The sequence below is a fragment of the Aquarana catesbeiana genome, linkage group LG08 (assembly GCF_042186555.1).
Source record: "Aquarana catesbeiana isolate 2022-GZ linkage group LG08, ASM4218655v1, whole genome shotgun sequence".
In the NCBI taxonomy this organism is placed as follows: Eukaryota; Metazoa; Chordata; class Amphibia; order Anura; family Ranidae; genus Aquarana; species Aquarana catesbeiana.
In genome coordinates, this window is record NC_133331.1 from 302,479,086 (window position 1) to 302,501,010 (window position 21,925).

Consider the following 21,925-nt stretch of genomic DNA (forward strand, 5'->3'; position numbering starts at 1 on the left):
GTCCTAGCAGGGGTGATTAGGGGTGTTTGTGCTAAGAGGAGAAATTTGGGGGGATTTGTGCTAAGATTGGGGATTGGGGAGAATTGGTGCTTGGAGGGGAGATTTAGAGTGAGAGGAGAGGATTTTTGGTCAGGGGTGAAATTTGAGGGGTGGAGGATTTGTACTAGGAGGGGGGTATGTTTTTTGTTTGTGGGGGAGGATTTATGCTGTGGGCGTATAAGGAATGAGAGGTTTTTTTTTTTGTTTTTAATTCTTTATTTTCACAGAAACAGTGTTACAGTTACACACGAAAACAGCTTACAACTAAAACATAGCCTCTATTATAAATCTTGCCCATCTCAAAAAGAGAAAATGTACTATTTCGGATACTGCTAGGCTATATTATCTTTAACCACTTCAATACAGGGCACTTTCGCATCTTCCTGCCCAGGCCAATTTTCAGCTTTCATCGCTGTCACTTTTTAAATGACAATTGCGCGGTCATGCTACACTGTACCCAAACTAAATTTTTATCATTTTGTTCCCAAAAATAGAGCTTTCTTTTGGTGGTATTTGATCACCTCCTGCGGTTTTTATTTTTTGCTAAACAAATAAAAAAGACAGAACATTTTGAAAAAAAAAAATGTTTTTCTTTGTTTTTGTTATAAAATTTTGTAAATAAGTAAGTTTTCTCCTGCACTGATGGGCACTGATGAGATGTCAATGATAAGTGGCACTGATAGGCACTTATAGGTTGCACTGGTGGTCACTGCTGGGCACTGAAAGGCAGCACTGATGGCTGGCACTGATTTCACTCATAGGCATCACTAGTCGCACTGGCAGACATTTTTCATTGGCACTGATTGGCAGCTGCCTGGGCACTGATTGGTATTTCCCTGGTGGTCTAGGGTGGCATACCTGGTGGTCCAGTGTGGTGGCCATCCCTGGTGGTCCTGGGCAGCATCCAAGGGGGGGCTACAACTGATAAACAATCAGCACAGACCCCCCCTGTCAGGAGAGCAGCCAAAACGGCTCTCCTCTGGTCGCGTCTGTCAGACGAGAGTGAGGAAAAGCCGATCAATGACTCTTCCTTTTTACATCGTGATCAGCTGTGATTGGACACGGCTGATCATGTGGTAAAGAGTCTCTGTTAGAGCCTCTTTACCTAGATCGGAGTTGCAGTGTGTCAGACTGACACGCCGCAACAACGATCGCCGCGATGTGTGGCCCCCAGGGGCGCGCAGTGGCTTGATATCCTGATAATGTCATATGACGTCTGGTCAGGATATAGCAACCACTTTGCCGACATCATTTTGCTATATGGCGGGCGGCAAATGGTTAAATTATTTATTAGTTCAACAAACTCTTATTATAAACAATCAAAAGCAACACAGTTTCTCTTTTTCTTATTTTTTTCCCTAGCCAGGAAAAGCCATGGCTACCCTCAAAAAAGTAAGAAAAAACAAAAGAAAAGAATAAATAAAAATGTGAGAGAACAGACGAGAACGAGAGGAAAACAAATCCCTTTCTCTTCTCTCTCCTCCCCCGAGTGGGCCTGACTATTCTACCCTCCCTTCACCAATAAATTACCTCTACCAAACAGGTCAGAGGGCCATTTACTGCTGAGTCGCTGGGAATATCTGTTCCCTATAACTGAAATAAGGAGTCCAGATTTTCTGATATTTCTTATCTTGGTCTTTCAATGTCATAGTAAGGTTTTCCATTTGTTGGATCTCCGTTATCCAGGCAAACCAGTGTAGTCTAGTTGGGGGGGTCGTACTCTTCCACAACGCCAGGATACACGCCTTTGGCGGCAAGCAGAAGTTTAAAAAGTGAATTTTTAGATTTTTTAATAGATAACGGAGTGTCATGCAATAGAAAAGCTGCCGGATTTTCTCCAAGTGACACTCCTGTAATTGTTTTAACACTTTCAGCTACCATCGTCCAGAACTCTTTCAACCCTGGACATTCCCAAAAAATGTGTAACATAGTGCCCTCAGATTCCTGGCATGGCCAACAGATATTTGATACCTGAGGAAATATCCAATGTAGTACTGTCGGTGTTCTGTACCATCTAGTAGGGATTTTATACCCTCCTTCTTGATACCTATTCGCCGATGACGCCTTGTGAACCAACAGTAAAATCTTATCCTTCTGAGCCTGTGAGAATATAAACCCCCCCATATCTCTTTCCCATGGTTGTAGGAAAGCATGTTCTTGTGGCTCTTCCAATCCAATCAGCGAGGCATAGAGATATGACAGCGAGTGTTTTAGCAATTCCCCCTTTAACCACTTAGGATTTACCCCTTCCTGACCAGGCCCTTTTTTGCAATACAGCACTGCGACGCTTTAACTGACAATTGCGCGGTCGTGCGACATTGTACCCAAACAAAATTGACGTCATTTTTTTCTCACAAATAGAGCTTTCTTTGGTGGTATTTGATCACCTCTGCGGTTTTTATTTTTTGCGCTATAAACAAAAAAAGTGACAATTTTGGAAAAAAGCAATATTTTTTTACTTTTTGCTATAATAAATATCCCCAAAAAATATATAAAAAAAACAAATTTCTTCCACGGTTTAGGCCAATATGTATTCTTCTACAAATTTCTGGTAAAAAAAAAACGCAATAAGCTTATATTGATTGGTTTGCGCAAAAGTTATAGTGTCTACAAAATAGGGGATAGATTTATGGCATTTTTATTAATAATTTTTTTTTATTAGTAATGGCGCCGATCTGTGATCTTTATCGTGACTGCGACATTGCGGCAGACAGATCGGACACTTTTGACACTATTTGTGGACCCATGGTTTCTATTTAAGCACACACCAATCCATGCCAAATGGGAAGCCTCATGATACTTAACCACTTCAATACCCGCGTATAGTCAGATGACGTCCACAGATGGGATCTCCCATCCTGGGTGGACGTCATATGACGTCCTGGGATTCCCGGCAGTCTAGGGGGTGGGCGTGCGCGCCCGCCGCGTTGTTTGGGACCCGGTGTGTGTGCCCGGCGGCCGCGATGTCCACCGGGCACCCGCGATTGCCCGTTAACCGGGCCGGACCGTGGATCTGTGTGTGTAAACACACAGATCCACAGCCTGTCAGGTGAGAGGAGAGCGATCTGTTTTCCCAGAACGGAGGAACAGTGATCGGTCTCCTCCCCTTGTGCGTCCCCTCCCCCTACAGTTAGAATCATTCCCTAGGAAACATATTAACCCCTCCTAGTGGTTAACCCCTTTACTGCCTGTCACATTTACACAGTAATCAATGCAATTTTATAGCACTGATCGTTGTATAAATGTGAATGGTCCCAAAAATGTGTCAAAAGTGTCCGATGTGTCCGCCATAATGTCGCAGTCACGAAAAAAAATCGCGATTGCCGCTAAAAAAATAAATAAATATTTTTTTTTTAAAAACGCCATAAATCTATCCCGTATTTTGTAGACGCTATAACTTTTGCGCAAACCAATCAATATACGCTTATTGCGATTTTTTTTTTTTTTTTTTTACCAAAAATATGTAGAAGAGTACATATCGGCCGAAACTGAGGAAAAAATTAGTTTTTAAAAAAAAAAAAATTGGGATATTTATTATAGCAAAAAAGTAAAAAATATTGTGTTTTTTTTCAAAATTGTCGCTCTTCTTTTGTTTATAGCGCAAAAAATAAAAACCGCAGAGGCGAACAAATACCACCAAAAAAAAGCTCTATTTGTGGGGAAAAAAGGACGTCAATTTTTTTTTGGGTACAACATTGCACGACCGCGCAATTGTCGTTTAAAGTGCGACAGCGATGAAAACTAAAAATTGGCCTGGGAAGGAAGGGGGTGAAATTGCCCGGTATTGAACCGGTTAACTGGGTCGGGAAATTCAATCCCCCCTGGGAATGAGAGGATTTGAGCTGGGGGGGTAAACATTTGTGCTGAGAAGGGGATCTCAGCAGGGGGTGGATTTTATATCAGAGGAGGGGGAATTTATGCTTAGGGGATAAGCATGCAGATTAGTGCTCGATTTTTTTAAATTTTTTTTTTTTTTAATGGGGGAGGGGGGATTTTTGCTGACCCATAATGCTCATACATCTTGCTCAATTTGACATGTTCACCCTGGGCTCTAGATGAACTTGTTCTGGCACTGACTGTACAGCATATGAAAGGTCCATCTCCATTCCTCAATAAAACGTCTTTTTCCTAGCAAATGATGTGGCATCTCCATTACTCCCCATAGTCGTCACTAATAAACACATTTTACGTAGTGTGTCATTGATGTTTTGTGTGTTTTATATCCTTTTTAATATTTTTTTTTTTTCATATTTTGATTTTACAGTTGTACCCAGTTTCATGCCAGAGCTCTGTGAAAGTGTTGACTGTTAGACCAATGTGACTTTTTTTTCTTGCTGACTCAGCTTGGAGTCCATATATGATCTGCAAACTCTTCATAATTTAAAATCCAGGAAATCCAAAGTAGTAACAATCCACTAACACATTTTGGATAATGAAGCCTCACTCATAGCTATTTATTATTAAAGATATTGCAGGTCATATATGGACTCGTTGTGAAGACTTTTCTGGTTGATTTTGGAGGGAGAACAGGAGCCCAGCTGTGAGATCGGCATTTCCACTTATTCCACCGACGTAGAGGCGGAGCAAAAACTCCAGTTATTTGTCATCTCCTGAGATATTTTTTTTATATATTTTTTTTACTTCTTTCCAACAGATGGATGTGATGTCAGGAATTCCTCGGAGAGACATCTTCTATTATCTGCTGATTGTAAGTCAGAAGATAATGTCATCACACAGGATCCTCCAGGAGGAAATCCAAATACACAAAATATACATCACAGACCTTCCTGTCCGGAGACATCAATGGATCCCTCTGATCAGGGGGAATCTTCTCATCATTCACATACTATGATTGTAAATATCCATGTAAGATCTCACACTGCAGATCGATCAACAGATCCTTCTAATCCCGAGGAATCTTCCTCACCCCATGAAGGAGATCACCGAGGTGACAATCTATTCTCATGTTCAGAGTGCAGGAAATCTTTCCAAAAAAAAGATCGTCTTATTAGACACCACAGAATTCACACAGGGGAGCGTCCTTATTCATGTTCAGAGTGTGAAAAATCTTTCACTAACAAAGCAGACCTTGTTAAACATCAAAGAATTCACCTGAATGAGCGTCCTTATTCATGTTCAGAGTGTGGGAAATCTTTCATTCAGAAAGGAGACCTTGTTAAACATCAGAGAATTCACACAGGTGAGCGTCCTTATTCATGTTCAGAGTGCGGGAAATCTTTCACTCAGAAAGGAGTCCTTGTTAAACATCAGAGAATTCACACAGGTGAGCATCCCTATCTATGTTCAGAGTGCGGGAAATCTTTCACTCGTAAAGCAGAGCTTGTTCTTCATCAGAGAATTCACACGGGTGTGTGTCCTTATTCATGTTCAGAGTGTGGGAAATCTTTCTCTCAGAAAGGACACCTTGTGCGACATCAAAGATTTCACACGGGTGAGCGTCCTTACTCATGTTCAGAGTGCGGGAAATCTTTCACTCAGAAAGAACACCTCGTGCAACATCAAAGATTTCACAGGGGTGAGCGTCTTTACTCATGTTCAAAGTGCGGGAAATCTTTCACTAGGAAAGGAAACTTTGTCCAACACCAGAGGATACATATGGATGGGCTTCCTTAAAGCGCAGTTCCACCTATTTCAAGTTTCTCTGGTCTCAATGCAGTTCTAAATGAATATTATTAATTTTTTTTTAAGTATTTCTTAATACCTTTTTTTTTTTTTTTTTAACCACTTCAGCCCCGGAAGATTTGGCTGCTCAATGACCAGGCCATTTTTTGCGATACGGCACTGCGTCGCTTTAACTGACAATTGCGCAGTCGTGCAACATTGTACCCAAACAAAATTGACTTCCTTTTTTTCCCATAAATAGAGCTTTCTTTAGGTGGTATTTGATCACCTCTGCGGTTTTTATTTTTTGCGCTATAGACAAAAGAAGAGTGACAATTTTGAAAAAAAACACAATCTTTCACTTTTTGCTATAATAAATATCCCACATTAAAAAAAAAATCCTCAGTTTAGGCCAACATGTATTCTTCTACATATTTTTGGTAAAAAAAAAAAAAGTTGCAATAAGCGTATATTGATTGGTTTGCGCAAAAGTTATAGCGTCTACAAAATAGGGGATAGACTTATGGCATCTTTATTATTTATTTTTTGTACTAGTAATGGCGGCGATCTGTGATTTTTATCGGGACTGCGGCATTGTGGCGGACACATCGGACACTTTTGACACATTTATGGGACCATTGACAATTATACAGCGATCCCTTTGGCAGGGAAGGGGTTAATACTAGGGGGCGATCAAGGGGTTAACTGTGTTCTAACTGAAGGGGGGTATCGGACTTACTAGGTGAGGTGACGGATCGCTGTTCATACTTTGTATGAACAGCGATCTGTCTCCTCTCCCCTGAAAGGACCGTTTGCCCGGTGGTCATCATGCCCGCTGGGCACTCACATCAGCTCCAGCGGCGATCTGTGGTCACGCGCCCCTAGTGGCCAAAATGGGAAGCGACATAAGGTAACGTCAATTTGCCCAGCTGAGCCCACCTGCCGCAGTAAAACTGCAGTGGCTGGTCGGCAAGTGGTTAAATATATCAAAATGGCACTTCCTTTCCCGGCTGCCTAGGTGACGTCATCACTGGGCAATTCTCATGGACTCCTTGGATATCGGCACCATCTCTCGCAGTATTTCGAGACAGGAAATGAAGCGATCGGGAGGAGTTGGGCACCATTTTGGAAGAATTGCTATGGCAACCTGTAATCCACAAACTATGCCACACAGTGTCATTGCTGCGCAGGCGCTATATATGAGTGCATTCTGTGTAGTCAGCTGCAATTAATCCCGGAAATATACAGGAGCGAGCTTCAGGTGGCCAAAATCTTGATGACCCCTGTCTGCTTCTGAGATCATGTAAGATTGTACAGATTTAAAATAGCAAGTATGAATACAGTCATGACATTATCCAAATAGTATAATACAAGTACTAACAATCATGAGGAGCTTTTATCAAAAAATTGCTTGGGGACTGGAGCTCCGCGTGTGGGAAATCTTTCAAATCTTGTTAAACACCAGGAAATCCAGTGTAATCTGTATGGTGAAAGGATATCTGACAAAGGAACGTAGAGTGGATGGTGGGGACAAGAATATAGTATGAACATTGGGGGGACTGGTCATAGAATGGGTGGACAGTGGGGGGAGACAGCTGCTAAAGAATGTAGTGTGGATGATGGAGGAGAGCTGTTGGATAATGTAGTGTGAATGGTGGAGGAGAGATGTCGGAGAATGTAGTGTGGATGGTGGAGGAGAGCTGTCGGAGAATGTAGTGTGGATGGTGGAAGGAGAGCTGTCGGAGAATGTAGTTTGGATGGTGGAGGGGAGCTGCCTGAGAATGCAGTGTGGATGGTGAGAGGAAAGCTGTCAGAGAATGTAGTGTGGATGGTGGGAGGAGATCTGTCGGAGAATGTAGTGTGGATGGTGGGAGGAGAGCTGTCGGAGAATGTAGTGTGGATGGTGGAGGAGATCTGTCGGAGAATGTAGTGTGGATGGTGGGAGGAAAGCTGTTGGAGAATGTAGTGTGGATGGTGGGAGGAGAGATGTTGGAGAATGTAGTGTGGATGGTGGAGGAGAGCTGTCGGAGAATGTAGTGTGGATGGTGGAGGAGATCTGTCTGAGAATGTAGTGTGGATGGTGGGAGGAGATCTGTCGGAGAATGTAGTGTGGATGGTGGAGGAGAGCTGTCGAAGAATGTAGTGTGGCTGGTGGGAGGAGAGCTGTCGGAGAATGTAGTGTGGCTGGTGGGAGGAGAGCTGTCGGAGAATGTAGTGTGGATGGTGGAGGAGAGCTGCCGGAGAATGTAGTGTGGATGGTGGAGGAGAGCTGCCTGAGAATGCAGTGTGGATGGTGAGAGGAAAGCTGTCAGAGAATGTAGTGTGGATGATGGGAGGAGAGCTGTCGGAGAATGTAGTGTGGATGGTGGAGGAGGGAGCTGTCGGAGAATGTAGTGTGGATGGGAGCTGTCGGAGAATGTAGTGTGGATTGTGGAGGAGAGCTGTCGGAGAATGTAGTGTGAATGGTGGAGGAGAGCTGTCGGAGAATGTAGTGTGGATGGTGGGAGGAGAGCTGTCAGAGAATGTAGTGTGGATGGTGGGGGGAAAGCTGTCGGAGAATGTAGTGTGAATGGTGGGGGGAAAGCTGTCGGAGAATGTAGTGTGGCTGGTGGGAGGAGAGCTGTCGGAGAATGTAGTGTGGATGGTGGAGGAGAGCTGCCGGAGAATGTAGTGTGGATGGTGGAGGAGAGCTGCCTGAGAATGCAGTGTGGATGGTGAGAGGAAAGCTGTCAGAGAATGTAGTGTGGATGATGGGAGGAGAGCTGTCGGGAGCTGTCGGAGAATGTAGTGTGGATGGTGGAGGAGGGAGCTGTCGGAGAATGTAGTGTGAATGGGAGCTGTCGGAGAATGTAGTGTGGATTGTGGAGGAGAGCTGTCGGAGAATGTAGTGTGAATGGTGGAGGAGAGCTGTCGGAGAATGTAGTGTGGATGGTGGGAGGAGAGCTGTCAGAGAATGTAGTGTGGATGGTGGTGGGAAAGCTGTCGGAGAATGTAGTGTGAATGGTGGGGGGAAAGCTGTCGGAGAATATAGTGTGGATGGTGGAGGAGAGCTGCCGGAGAATGTAGTGTGGATGGTGGAGGAGAGCTGTCGGAGAATGTAGCGTGGATGGTGGAGGAGATCTGTCAGAGAATGTAGTGTGGATTGTGGTGGGAGAGCTGTGGGAGACTGTAGTGTGGATGGTGGGGGGAGAGCTGTTGGAGAATGTAGTGTGGGAGAATGTAGTGAGGATGGTGGGGGGAGAGCTGTCGGAGAATGTAGTGTAGTGAATGTAGAATGTAGTGTGAGAGAGAGCTGCAAGAAATCACAGTAATGATGGGGAAGATGAAGCTGCTGTAGAACATATTGTGTGTCGTGTCACACTCATCTGTTCCATGCTCCAACTGCAGGTTATTGTCCATCCACCTGCTTCCTTCAGCACTGCAGCCAATCACAGAGGAGGCACTGCTAACAAGCTGATTGCTCACTCTTTGATGAACATGTCCACATGCTAGCTGCTAGACCCCCTGTGTCCCCAGGTGATTTGTCCAGTGTTTTCCAGTGCCCCCCAGTACTGTTTACATGACCTCTAGTGTCCATCCAGCCTCTATTCAGCTCCTTTGTGGCTCAGCAGTTTTCAACGTCATCAGTCATTCCAGCCTGAAACCCAGAGCCTGCTCCTGTGATTGTCATGTTCCCCAGTCTGTATCCCACTTCAGTGACCCTGTGCACTCCTACCAACATACATTCTTTCTTCATCACTAAGTGTCCCTCTGTACATCAGTCAGTTACCTGCTTCTCTGCACCAATGTGTTTCCCTGTGAGTCCCAGCCAACATTCCATTACCAACACCTGTCAACATTTTCTTGTGGACCATCAGTGGTCGGCGATCACTGTTATAGAGTAACATGTAGGCCTATACAGCTCAACCCCCAAATACTTTTGTTGTTTATGATGCTGGGATCCATCAAGCAGATAAAAGAATATGTGCTCCATCTTTAATGATGGTGGCCAGGGCTGTCATCTCTCAACATTGGAAGTTTACTGGAATCTGTTTTGGAATGGATAGGGCTTAGATACTATCATGGATTTGAAATCTCTACTAGCCGTTGAGCATGATAGACGGGATGACTATACTAGTACAGGGGCCACTTGGAGTGTTTTCTATAATTCACAACAGTATCAGGTTACTATATGTAATATGTAAAAGTAAAAAGTACCGGGGTTGGACAAAATTATGAAAACACCAGGCAAAAAAATGAAATCCTTACCTAATATGGTGTTGGACCACCTTTGGTATCCAAGACGGCTTGAGTTCTCCGGAGAATTGGCAAATATAAGCCTTGGATGGTGGATAATGGAATCTGATACCACTCTTCATGCAAAACTCATTCCAGTTCCCGCCGAGATGCTGAAGGAGGAAAATGAGCCCGAACCTTGTTCTCTAAAAATATCTATGAGATATTTTTTCTGGTTTATATTTATATACTGTATACCATTGTTCTATATTTGTATATGTTACTATATATTGAAGACCTAATAGTAGTATTGAAAGATTTAGATATGTTTTATTATAATTTTGTTTGGAAAAACAAATAAAAGTAGATTGATACAAAAATGAAAACTTACAGTATATTATCCACAAAATAGAGTAACTAGACCAGAATTAGGTATGAGCCAAACACCCCCGGTTCGGTTCACACCAGAACCTGCGAACAGACCGAAAGTTTGCGCAAACTTTAGAACCCCGTTAAAGTCTATGGGACTCGAATGTTCAAAATCAAAAGTGCTAATTTTAAAGGCTAATATGAAAGTTATTGTCCTAAAAAGGGTTTGGAGACCCGGGTCCTGCCCCAGGGGTCATGTATCAATGCAAAAAAGTTTTAAAAACGGCAGTTTTTTCGGGAGCAGTGATTTTAATGATGTTTAAAGTGAAAAAAAAAGTGAAATATTCCTTTAAATATCATACCTGGGGGGTGTCTATAGTATGCCTGTAAAGTGGCGCGTGTTTCCCATGCTTAGAACAGTCCCTGCACAAAATGACATTTGTAAAGGAATAAAAGTTATTTAAAACTGCTTGCGGCTTTTTCGGGAGCAGTGATTTTAATGATGTTTAAAGTGAAAAAAAAAGTGAAATATTCCTTTAAATATCATACCTGGGGGGTGTCTATAGTATGCCTGTAAAGTGGCGCGTGTTTCCCATGCTTAGAACAGTCCCTGCACAAAATGACATTTGTAAAGGAATAAAAGTTATTTAAAACTGCTTGCGGCTTTAATGTAATGTCGGGTTCTGGCAATATGGATGAAAATCAGTGAGACAAACGTCATGAGTACCCCCCAGTCCATTACCAGTCTCTTTGGGTCGTGTATGGATATTAAGGGGAACCCCACACCCAAATTAAAAAAAGGAAAGGCGTGGGGCCCCCAGGCCCTATATACTCTGAACAGCAGTATACAGGCGGTGCAAACAAGACGGGACTGTAGGTTTGTTGTTAAGTAGAATCTGTTTGTAATTTTGAACTGGTACATTTTTAAAGTGTAGCTCCAGCCAAAAAATTTATTTTTAAGCTTTTTGGAAAACATAGGGAAGGGTTATCACCCCTGTAACATTTGTTTCGCTGTCTGTGCACCTCTTCAGAAGATTTCACCTCACTTTCTGTCCCAATGACAAATGTTTTTTGAAAATTTGGGGTTTTTAGTGAAACAAGGATTGGTGATAAAGCATCAGTGGAGAGGAGACACATTTTTCCCATATTAACTCTTACAGGAGAGAATTTCCCTTCCTAAGGGTAGATTTCATCTCACTTCCTGTTGTCTCCTTCCGTTTGCAAGTAGGAGTCATTTGTAAGTTGGATGTTTGAAAGTAGGGGCCTGCCCTATATACTCTGCAGAAATTGGGGCCTTAGGTGTTGGTGTTGCCACAACACTGTAAGTCCTCACAGTTACTCTTGGTGGGTGCTGGAACGGGCCCTGCTGTGAAATATTATATCAAGAATTGTAATTACGTGCCCCTGTTGAACAGGGGCAGAAAAATTGGGCCTTTGGTGGTGGTGTTGCCACAACACTGTAAGCCCTCACAGTTACTCTTGGTGGGCGCAGGAATGGGCCCTGCTGTGAAATATTAGATCAAGAATTGTAATTACATGTCCCTGTTAAACAGTGGCAGAAAAATTGGGCCTTAACCACTGCTGCCACAACACTGCAACCACTCACAGATACTATAGTTGGAGCACAGGAATGAGCCCTGCTGCAAAGTATTGCATAAAAAATTGTAATTATACACCCCTGTTAAACAGGGGCTGAAAAATTGGGCCTTGGGCACTGGTGCTGGTGCCACAACCCCTCACAGATACTCTAGTTGGAGCACAGGAATGAGCCATGCTGCAAAGTATTGCATAAAAAATTGTAATTATACACCCCTGTTAAACAGGGGCTGAAAAATTGGGCCTTGGGCACTGGTGCTGGTGCCACAACCCCTCACAGATACTCTAGTTGGAGCACAGGAATGAGCCATGCTGCAAAGTATTGCATCAAAAATTGTAATTATACACCCCTGTTAAACAGGGGCTGAAAAATTGGGCCTTGGGCACTGGTGCTGGTGCCACAACCCCTCACAGATACTCTAGTTGGAGCACAGGAATGAGCCATGCTGCAAAGTATTGCATCAAAAATTGTAATTACATGCCCCTGTTAAACAGGGGCAGAAAAATTGGGCCTTAGCCACTGGTGGTGGTGCCAAGAACCAAAAATGTTCTTACAGGCTATCAGCATGTACAAGTCCATGGGTTTCTTCGGACTGTAAATGATCCCTTGAAGACTGCTGCTGATGCTGAGTGCCAGGCTCCACCTCCATGCTGACACAATCCTCCTCCTCATCCTCTTCCTGTGTGATCGGCGGGCACGCAAGAACACTGTCTGGATAAAGAGGGCCTTGAGAGGTAAGGAAGTCCTCCCCTTCCTCCCTCTGTTCTGCCTCAAGTACCCTGTCCATTATTCCACGCAGCGTGTGCTCCAACAGGTGGACAAGAGGGACAGTGTCACTGATGCATGCACTGTCACTGCTCACCATCCTCGTGACCTCCTCAAATGGTGACAGGACAGTGCATGCATCCCTGATCATGGCCCACTGGTGTGGGGAAAAAAAAAACAAGGTCCCCTGACCCTGTCCTGGTGCCATAGTCACATAGGTACTCATTGATGGCCCTTTGCTGTGTGTGGAGCCGCTGCAGCATGGCCAACGTTGAGTTCCACCTGGTGGGCATTTCACAGATTAGGCGGTTCTTGGGCAGGTTAAATTCCTTTTGGAGGTCAGCTAGCTGAGAACTGGCATTATATGACCGGCGGAAAAGCACACAGACTTTCCTGGCCTGCCTCAGGACATCCTGTAAGCCCGGGTACCTGCCCAAGAACTGCTGCACCACCAAGTTAAGGACGTGAGCCAAACAGGGCACATGGGTCAGTTGTCCCTGTCAGGGGGCGGAGAGGAGGTTGGTGCCATTGTCGCAAACCACCATCCCTGGCTTAAGCTGGTGTGGTGTCAACCACCTCTGAACCTGCCCCTGTAGAGCTGACAGAATCTCTGCCCCAGTGTGGCTCCTGTCCCCCAAGCATACCAGCTCAAGCTCCGCATGGCATCTTTTTTGCGTGCTTGCGTAGCCCCTTTAGCTCCATAGAGAAAGAAGAAGAGGAGGGGGTGCAGGAGAGAGGTGTGGCAGAATCGCCACTAGTAGAATTTTGGAGGCGTGGTGGCGGAACAACCTCCAACACTACTGCACCCTGTCCTGCATCCTTCCCAGTTGCCAGAAGAGTCACGCAGTGCATGGTGAAAGATAGGTAACGTCCCTGTCCATGCCTGCTGGACCATGAGTCAGTGGTAATATGCACCTTACTGCTGACCGCCCTGTCCAGCGATGCCAAGACATTGCCTTCCACATGCCGGTAGAGAGCCGGCGTTTCGGAACCTGCCACTGAGGAACTGCACATTCCACAAACTCACAGAAGGGGGCAGAGTCTACCAACTGAAAAGGCAGCAGTTGAAGTGCTAGCAATTTAGCCAAGCTAGCATTCAACCGCTGGGCATGTGGATGGCACAATCTGATGTTGGTGTACCGATAGCAGATTGCCCGCAGGTTTCAGAGAGGACTGAAGGTATAGTGGGGTTGGAGATCCCAGCTGATGAGGAGCAAGAAGAGGTCCGCTTTGTTCTTTGGTGTGGGTCTTTTAGGTACGCTTGCCAATGAATTGCATGGCAGGTCAACATATGTCTGGTCAAGCATGTGGTGCCCAAGCCGGTGATGTTTTGGCCACGCGAGATATGCTTGAGACATATGTTGCAAATAGCAGTGGTGCAATCTGATGCACTCATCTCAAAAAAGGCCCACACCAAAGCACTTTTGGAATAACGTGCAGAGACAGCAGCGCCCTGCACATGCGGAGCTCTGCGGTGTGCTGCCCTTAAGCTGGCCCCTGGAGGGCATCCTGCCTCGTTGGAGATGTACCTCCTCCTCCTCTCTCCTATCAGGCACCCACGTGAAGTCAGTGACTTCCTCATCATCCCCTCCCTCCTCATCACTGGAGAAAACCAGGCAGTATGCTGCAGCTGGGAGAACATGACAGCCAGATTGCTGTCCTTCTTGGGCACCTCCTCTCTCTGGGCTCACGTTACTGCCTTCGTCTAGCTGGGTACCATCATCGGAGCCATTCTCCTGGAGCATGTACCCAACACTGTGGTCAAACAGTTCGGGGGGACTCCTCAGGAGGACATGGTGGAGCTAGGGAAGGAGTGACTGATGCCATTGAGCCGAAGGAAGAGGCCGCGTTGGCAGCTGCTTTGCCAGACAAAGTACCCTGAGCCTCGGTGAGAGAGGATGAGGAGGATGAGGACAGCTTGGTCATCCACTCTACCAAGTCTTCGGCATGTTGCGGCTCAACGCGGCAAGCTGCTGTAAAAAAAGGACAAGCGTGTCCCACGGCCACGTGCTGATGAGGACGGACTGTGTCTACGACCAGCACTGTTGCCTCTAGACACAGAGCCTGCTTGCCCTCTTTTATTGACTCTTGACTGTCTGCCTCTCCTTGTTGGCCTTCCAGACATACTAATGGCCTGCAGTGAGATGTAGCTGCACAAAGCTGGGATGTATGTATATACTGATTATACTGCAGCTAGCAGAATCAACTGCCTGCCTGCAGTATTATTAGTATGAGAACACCAGCAATTGTCTTCAGGTAGCTTTAGGTGCACACTGTGCAGAGGACACAGTACACTAACTGTAAATAGTGCAGCTGCCTGCCTGTGGTATTAATAGGATCAGAACACCAGCAATTGACTTCAGGTAGCTTTAGGTGCACACTGTGCAGAGGACACAGTACACTAACTGTAAATACTGAAGCTGCAATTTGTTTTCAGGTAGCTTTAGGTGCACACTGTGCAGAGGACACAGTACGCTAACTGTAAATACTGCAGCTGCCTGCCTGTGGTACTAATAGGATCAGAAGAACACCAGCAATTTCCTTCAGGTAGCTTTAGGTGCACACTGTGCAGAGGACACAGTACACTAACTGTAAATACTGCAGCTGCCTGCCTGTGGTACTAATAGGATTAGAAGAACACTAGCAATCTTCTTCAGGTAGCTTTAGGTGCACACTGTGCAAAGGACACAGTACACTAACTGTAAATACTGTAAAAACACCTGCCTGCCTGTCAGTATATTAGGAAGAGAATAACAGGAACAGATCTAGCTAAACTGAATACAGTGTGTATATATATATATATAAATAAATATATATATATATATATATATATATATATATATATATATACACACACAACACCTAGGATGCATATATATACACAATACACTGTAAGTGCAGCTAACTGACTCGCCTGCCTACTCTATCTAACTTAAACCAAATGACACTGTCTCTCTGTCTATCTCTCTCCGCCGCCGCAACACACTACACAAGGCTGCCACACAGGTGGCCTTATATAGTGTGTGACATGTACTAAACCCCCTGAGCCATAATTGGTCAAAGCCACCCTGGCTTTGGCCAATTACGGCTCTCTGTACAGATGGCGCTGTGATTGGCCAAGCATGCGGGTCATAGTGCATGCTTGGCCAATCATCAGCCAGCAATGCACTGTGATGCCGCAGTGAATTATGGGCCGTGACGCGCCACTCGAATTTGGCACGAATGGCCCATAACATTCGCAATTCGACGAACAATCAAACAGGCGATGTTCGAGTCAAACATGGGTTCGACTCAAACTCAAAGCTCACCCCTAACCAGAATGATTTACAGTGATGTCTAATGTGTAAATTTACTTTGAAGGGGCATGAACGATATTCATTAAATGAGTGCGGTGTGTATTGGGAACTATTTTAGAACTGTTTAAGAACATTGTTAAATGTTTATATACAGTAGGGACGGAAAGTATTCAGACACCCTTAAATTTTTCACTCTTTGTTATAGTGCAGCCATTTGCTAAAATCATTTATGGTAAGTTCATTTTTTTCCTCATTAATGTACACACAGCACCCCATATTGACAGAAAAACAGAATTGTTGACATTTTTGCAGATTTATTAAAAAAGAAAAACTGAAATATCACATGGTCCTAAGTATGCAGACCCTTTGCTGTGACACTCATATATATAACTCAGGTGCTGTCCATTTCTTCTGATCATCCTTGAAATGGTTCTACACCTTCATTTGAGTGCAGCTGTGTTTGATTATACTGATTGGACTTGATTAGGAAAGCCACACACCTGTCTATATAAGACCTTACAGCTCACAGTGCATGTCAGAGCTAGGGATGAGCCGAACACCCCCCTGTTCGGTTCGCACCAGAACATGCGAACAGGAAAAAAGTTTGTTGGAACACGCGAACACCGTTAAAGTCTATGGGACACGAACATGAATAATGAAAAGTGCTAATTTTAAAGGCTTATATGCAAGTTATTGTCATAAAAAGTGTTTGGGGACCTGGGTCCTGCCCCAGGGGACATGGATCAATGCAAAAAAAAGTTTTAAAAACGGCAGTTTTTTCAGGAGCAGTGATTTTAATAATGCTTAAAGTCAAACAATAAAAGTGTAATATTCCTTTAAATTTCATACCTGGGGGGTGTCTATAGTATGCCTGTAAAGGGGCGCATTTTTCCCGTGTTTAGAACAGTCTGACAGCAAAATGACATTTCGAAGGAAAAATGCCATTTAAAACTACTCGCGGCTATTGCATTGCCGGTCCGACAGTACACATAGAAGTTCACTGATAAAAACGTCATGGGAATTCCCCACAGGGGAACCCCGAACCAAAATTTAAAAAAAAATGACGTGGGGGTCCCCCTAAATTCCATATCAGGCCCTTCAGGTCTGTAAGTATTTTAAGGGGAACCCCGCGCCAAAAAAAAAAAAAAAACGGCGTGGGGTCCCCCCAAAGATCCATACCAGACCCTTATCCGAGCACGCAACCTGGCAGGCCGCAGGAAAAAAGGGGGGGACGAGAGAGGGCCCCCCCCTCCTGAACCGTACCAGGCCACATGCCCTCAACATTGGGAGGGTGCTTTGGAGTAGCCCCCCCAAAACACCTTGTCCTCATGTTGATAAGGACAAGGGCCTCATCCCCACAACCCTGGCCGGTGGTTGTGGGGGTCTGCGGGCAGGGGGCTTATCGGAATCTGGAAGCCCCCTTTAACAAGGGGACCCCCAGATCCCGGCCCCCCCGTGTGAAATGGTAAGGGGGTACTTAAGAGAAGAAGATGAAGAGAAGAGCGGGAGCCTCCCCCCATGCCATGGGTGCGGAGCGGCCTGAGGAGAAGAAGATAGAAGACGCCGCGGAGGAGATGCTGGACGAGAATGCCGGAGGAAGAACCAGAAGAGCCAGAAGAACCAGAAGAAGAAGATGAAGGAAGATAGAAGAAAGAAGAAGCATTTAAATAAAGGAATTGTCAAAAACTGTCTCTTGTCATTTTTAACATTTTTGACAGTTTTTTAGTGAAATGGTAGGGGTAAGTACCCCCTTACCATTTCACACAGGGGGGGGCTGGGATCTGGGGGTCCCCTTGTTAAAGGGGGCTTCTAGATTCCGATAAGCCCCCCGCCCGCAGACCCCCACAACCACAGGCCAGGGTTGTGGGGATGAGGCCCTTGTCCTCATCAACATGGGGACTAGGTATTTTGGGGGGCTACCCCAAAGCACCCTCCCAATGTTGAGGGCATGTGGCCTGGTATGGTTCAGGAGGGGGGCGCTCTCTCATCCCCCCCTCTTTTCCTGCGGCCTGCCAGGTTGCATGCTCAGATAAGGGTCTGCTATGGATTTTTTGGGGGACCCCACGTTTTTTTTTTTTTTTGGCGCAGGGTTCCCCTTAAAATCCATACCAGACCTGAAGGGTCTGGTATGGAATTTAGGGGAACCCCCACGTCATTTTTTTTTTTTTAATTTTGGCAGAGGTTCCCCTTAGTATCCATACCAGACCTGAAGGGCCTGGTATGGAATTTAGGGGGACCCCCACATCATTTTTTTTTAATTTTGGTTCGGGGTTCCCCTGTGGGGAATTCCCATGCCGTTTTTATCAATGAACTTCTATGTGTATTGTCGGACCGGCAATTCAATAGCCGCGAGTAGTTTTAAATGACTTTTTTCCTTTGAAATGTCATTTTGCTGTCAGACTGTTCTAAACACGGGAAACATGCGCCCCTTTACAGGCATACTATAGACACCCCCCCAGCTACGAAATTTAAAGGGATATTACACTTTTATCGTTTGACATTAAGCATTATTAAAATCACTGCTCCTGAAAAAACGGCCATTTTTAAAACTTTTTTTGCATTGATCCATGTCCCCTGGGGCGGGACCCAGGTCCCCAAACACTTTTTATGACAATAACTTGCATATAAGCCTTTAAAATTAGCACTTTTGATTTCCCCCATAGACTTTTAAAGGGTGCTCCGCGGCATTCGAATTTGCCGCGAACACCTCAAATTGTTCGCTGTTTGGCGAACTTGCGAACAGCCAATGTTTGAGTCGAACATGAGTTTGACTCGAACTCGAAGCTCATCCCTAGTCAGAGCAAATGAGAATCATGAGGTCAAAGGAACTGCCTGAAGAGCTCAGAGACAGAATTGTGGCAAGGCACAGATCTGGCCAAGGTTACAAAAAAATTCTGCTGCACTTAAGGTTCCTAAGAGCACAGTGGCCTCCATAATCCTTAAATGGAAGATGTTTGAGATGACCAGAACCCTTCCTAGAGCTGGCTGTCCGGCCAAACTGAGCTATCGGGGGAGAAAAGCCTTGGTGAGAGGAAAAGAAGAACCCAAAGATCACTGTGGCTGAGCTCCAGAGATGCAGTCGGGAGATGGGAGAAAGTTGTAGAAAGTCAGCCATCACTGCAGCCCTCCACCAGTCAGGGCTTTATGGCAGAGTGGCCCTATGGAAGTCTCTCCTCAGTGCAAGACACATGAAAGCCCGCATGGAGTTTGCTAAAAATACCTGAAGAACTCCAAGATGGTGAGAAATAAGATTCTCTAGTCTGTTGAGACCAAGATAGAACTTTTTGGCCTTAATTCTAAGCGGTATGTGTGGAGAAAACCAGGCACTGGTCATCACCTGTCCGAAACAGGCCCAACAGTGAAGCATGGTGGTGGCAGCATCATGCTGTGGGGGTGTTTTTCAGCTGCAGGGACAGGACGACTGGTTGCAATCGAGGGAAAGATGAATGCGGCCAAGTACAGGGATATTCTGGATGAAAACCTTCTCCAGAGTGCTCAGGACCTCAGACTGGGCCGAAGGTTTACCTTCCAACAAGACAATGACCCTAAGCACACAGCTAAAATAATGAAGGATAACTCCGTGACTGTTCTTGAATGGCCCAGCCAGAGCCCTGACTTAAACCCAATTGAGCATCTCTGGAGACACCTAAAAATGGCTGTCCACCAACGTTTATCATCCAACCTGACAGAACCGGAGAGGGTCTGCAAGGAGGAATGGCAGAGGATCCCCAAATCCAGGCGTGAAAAACGTGTTGCATCTTTCCCAAAAAGACTCATGGCTGTATTAGATCAAAAGGGTGCTTCTACTAAATACTGAGCAAAAGGTCTGAATACTTAGGACCATGTGATATTTCAGTTTTTCTTTTTTAATAAATCTGCAAAAATGTCAACAATTGTGTGTTTTTCTGTCAATATGGGGTGCTGTGTGAACATTAATCAGAAAAAAAATGAACTTAAATGATTTTAGCAAATGGCTGCAATATAACAAAGAGTGAAAAATTTAAGAGGGTCTGAATACTTTCCGTCCCCACTGTATATATACGATTAATGTGTATTTTGTGACTTTGTGCATCAATTTCACTTTGTTTTTCATTTGTTTGTTTCACCACAATTAAAAAGAGGGATGAGCCGAATGTACCTGGCTTTTTATTTAGCGCAAGTTCAGCAAATGATAATGAAGGTGTAAACTGAACCTTCGATATCAGTAATGGCAATTTTCTGGGCTACTAGGCAAGGAATTGTCAAACACAGGGAGGTGGACAGTGGCTTGAGTGATATGTACCAATGCTAAAAAAAAAAAAAAAAATAATTTTTTTTTATGTATGTAGCGCTGGTAGATTTTACAATCTATCACTTAAATATGTAAATTTAGTGGGTCATCTGTGCTGTACATAGTTCAGATTCAATTTACTGTTAGATTAGCCTCTGTTCCAGTTTGGCTGTGTTGCGTGCAGTTCTGCATTCTGCCTGTGGGTGTCATTGTCACCATGTGTCGGTGTTGGAAAGCAACAAACTGAAGCATATGAGTGCTCTTCTGTCCCGTAGACAACTCGAGGGAGGTGGTCCTCCGGGTTGCATTCTGGGAGAGAGTATTTATGGGGCAGACACCATGTTTCGGAGAGCTTTACCTCGTGGCCCTCCTGGCCTAGAGGCATGTGTTAGTGAGTTCTACCTCGCAGCCCTCCGGTCTGGAGGGTTGCGTTGCGGCAGCCGTGCGGGTAGACCCAGAAGCCTGTCTGGGGCCTGCTATTGCTGGGATGGTCCTGTGCTGTCTGTCCTGCGGGAAGAAGCCGGACAATTGGGAAGATCCAGGGGAGGACCCATCTTGGAAGGGACCATGCAAGGCTGGTCTTAAGAAGGGCCTGTTGACTCGATTGGAGGACGCATCTTAGACTAATCTATCGCACAAGTACTGCCGGGTCGGCTTAAAGGTTCTGGTACTGTGTTTGCTGTTCATCGAAAACTACTACATCCTGTGGCAGAGGATCGTACAGTTTTGTTTCACTCAAGTCTGTGGCAGAGACTTTTTGTTTGTGCTACATTCCGGCTGCTAGGTTAGTGAGAGAGACCTATCTGGGCGGGCAAAGATTTAATCCTGAACGGAGGATATATTCACCCTTGAGATTTCAATTCCTTAATGCTACACCAAGAAAAGGTATTTGAACTTCCCTGCAACTCTTCTTCTACCACTTTCCTGCTACTTCTTCCAGTTATCTTCCATTAAAGCATTGGAAAAGTACTAAAGTGACTGTTGCCTATATTATCTGATAACGAGCTCAACGAGGACCCTAGTCCCGGTGTTGGTGAAACCACAGGTAAAAAGGTGACGGAAACAGCCCGCAATAAATTAGCCGCACCACCATGAGTTAGTGCTACATGTAGAAGTATGGTCTTTTTTGGGTAGCCTAATGTTCGATATTAATAAATAGAAAAACGCATGTCAGAGAGTTTAAAGGAGCTGCACACCCCAGAAAATTGCAAAATGGAAAGATTCTTCCAAGGGGTTTTTTAGCATCAAGGTATTCCAGTCAAGGAAGTTTGCATAGTTTATATTATTTTAAAATCTTTATTAGACAAAATGAATACAAAAATAGAAATAGGAATTAAAATAGGAGTTCTGGCCACAGGTGTATGCAATCATGTCCCATTACAACTGTCAAATATTGCACAATGCAACTATCAATTGACAATACATTGCAAAAATGATATCCACTTGAGCACCCCTAATGTTCGATATTAACCACTTTACGACCAGGCCTATTTCTAAGATTTGTTGCTTACAATTTAAGTCATTATTTTTTGCTAGAAAATTACTTAGAACCCCCAACCCAATTTTAGGTCAAATGTAATTTGTTTGGAAAAAAATACACTTCAATGAATTAAAAAAATAAAGAGTAAAGTTAGCCGGTTTTTTTGTATAATGTGAAAGATGATGTTACGCAGAGTAAATACATACCTAACATGTCATGCTTTAAAATTGCGCACTGTCATGGAATGCTAATAAATTACGGTACCTAAAAAT

General features: G+C 44.7%; 1 protein-coding gene across 1 annotated transcript in view; it reads left to right on the forward strand.

The window, feature by feature from the left end:
- The window catches only part of LOC141106873 (uncharacterized), a 124,298-nt gene that overhangs the window by 84,762 nt on the left and 17,611 nt on the right, over positions 1-21,925 (forward strand). Inside the window, 2 exon segments of the mRNA XM_073597801.1 lie at positions 4,655-5,663; positions 7,127-7,202. Coding sequence (XP_073453902.1) covers positions 4,655-5,663; positions 7,127-7,202 — 1,085 coding nt within the window.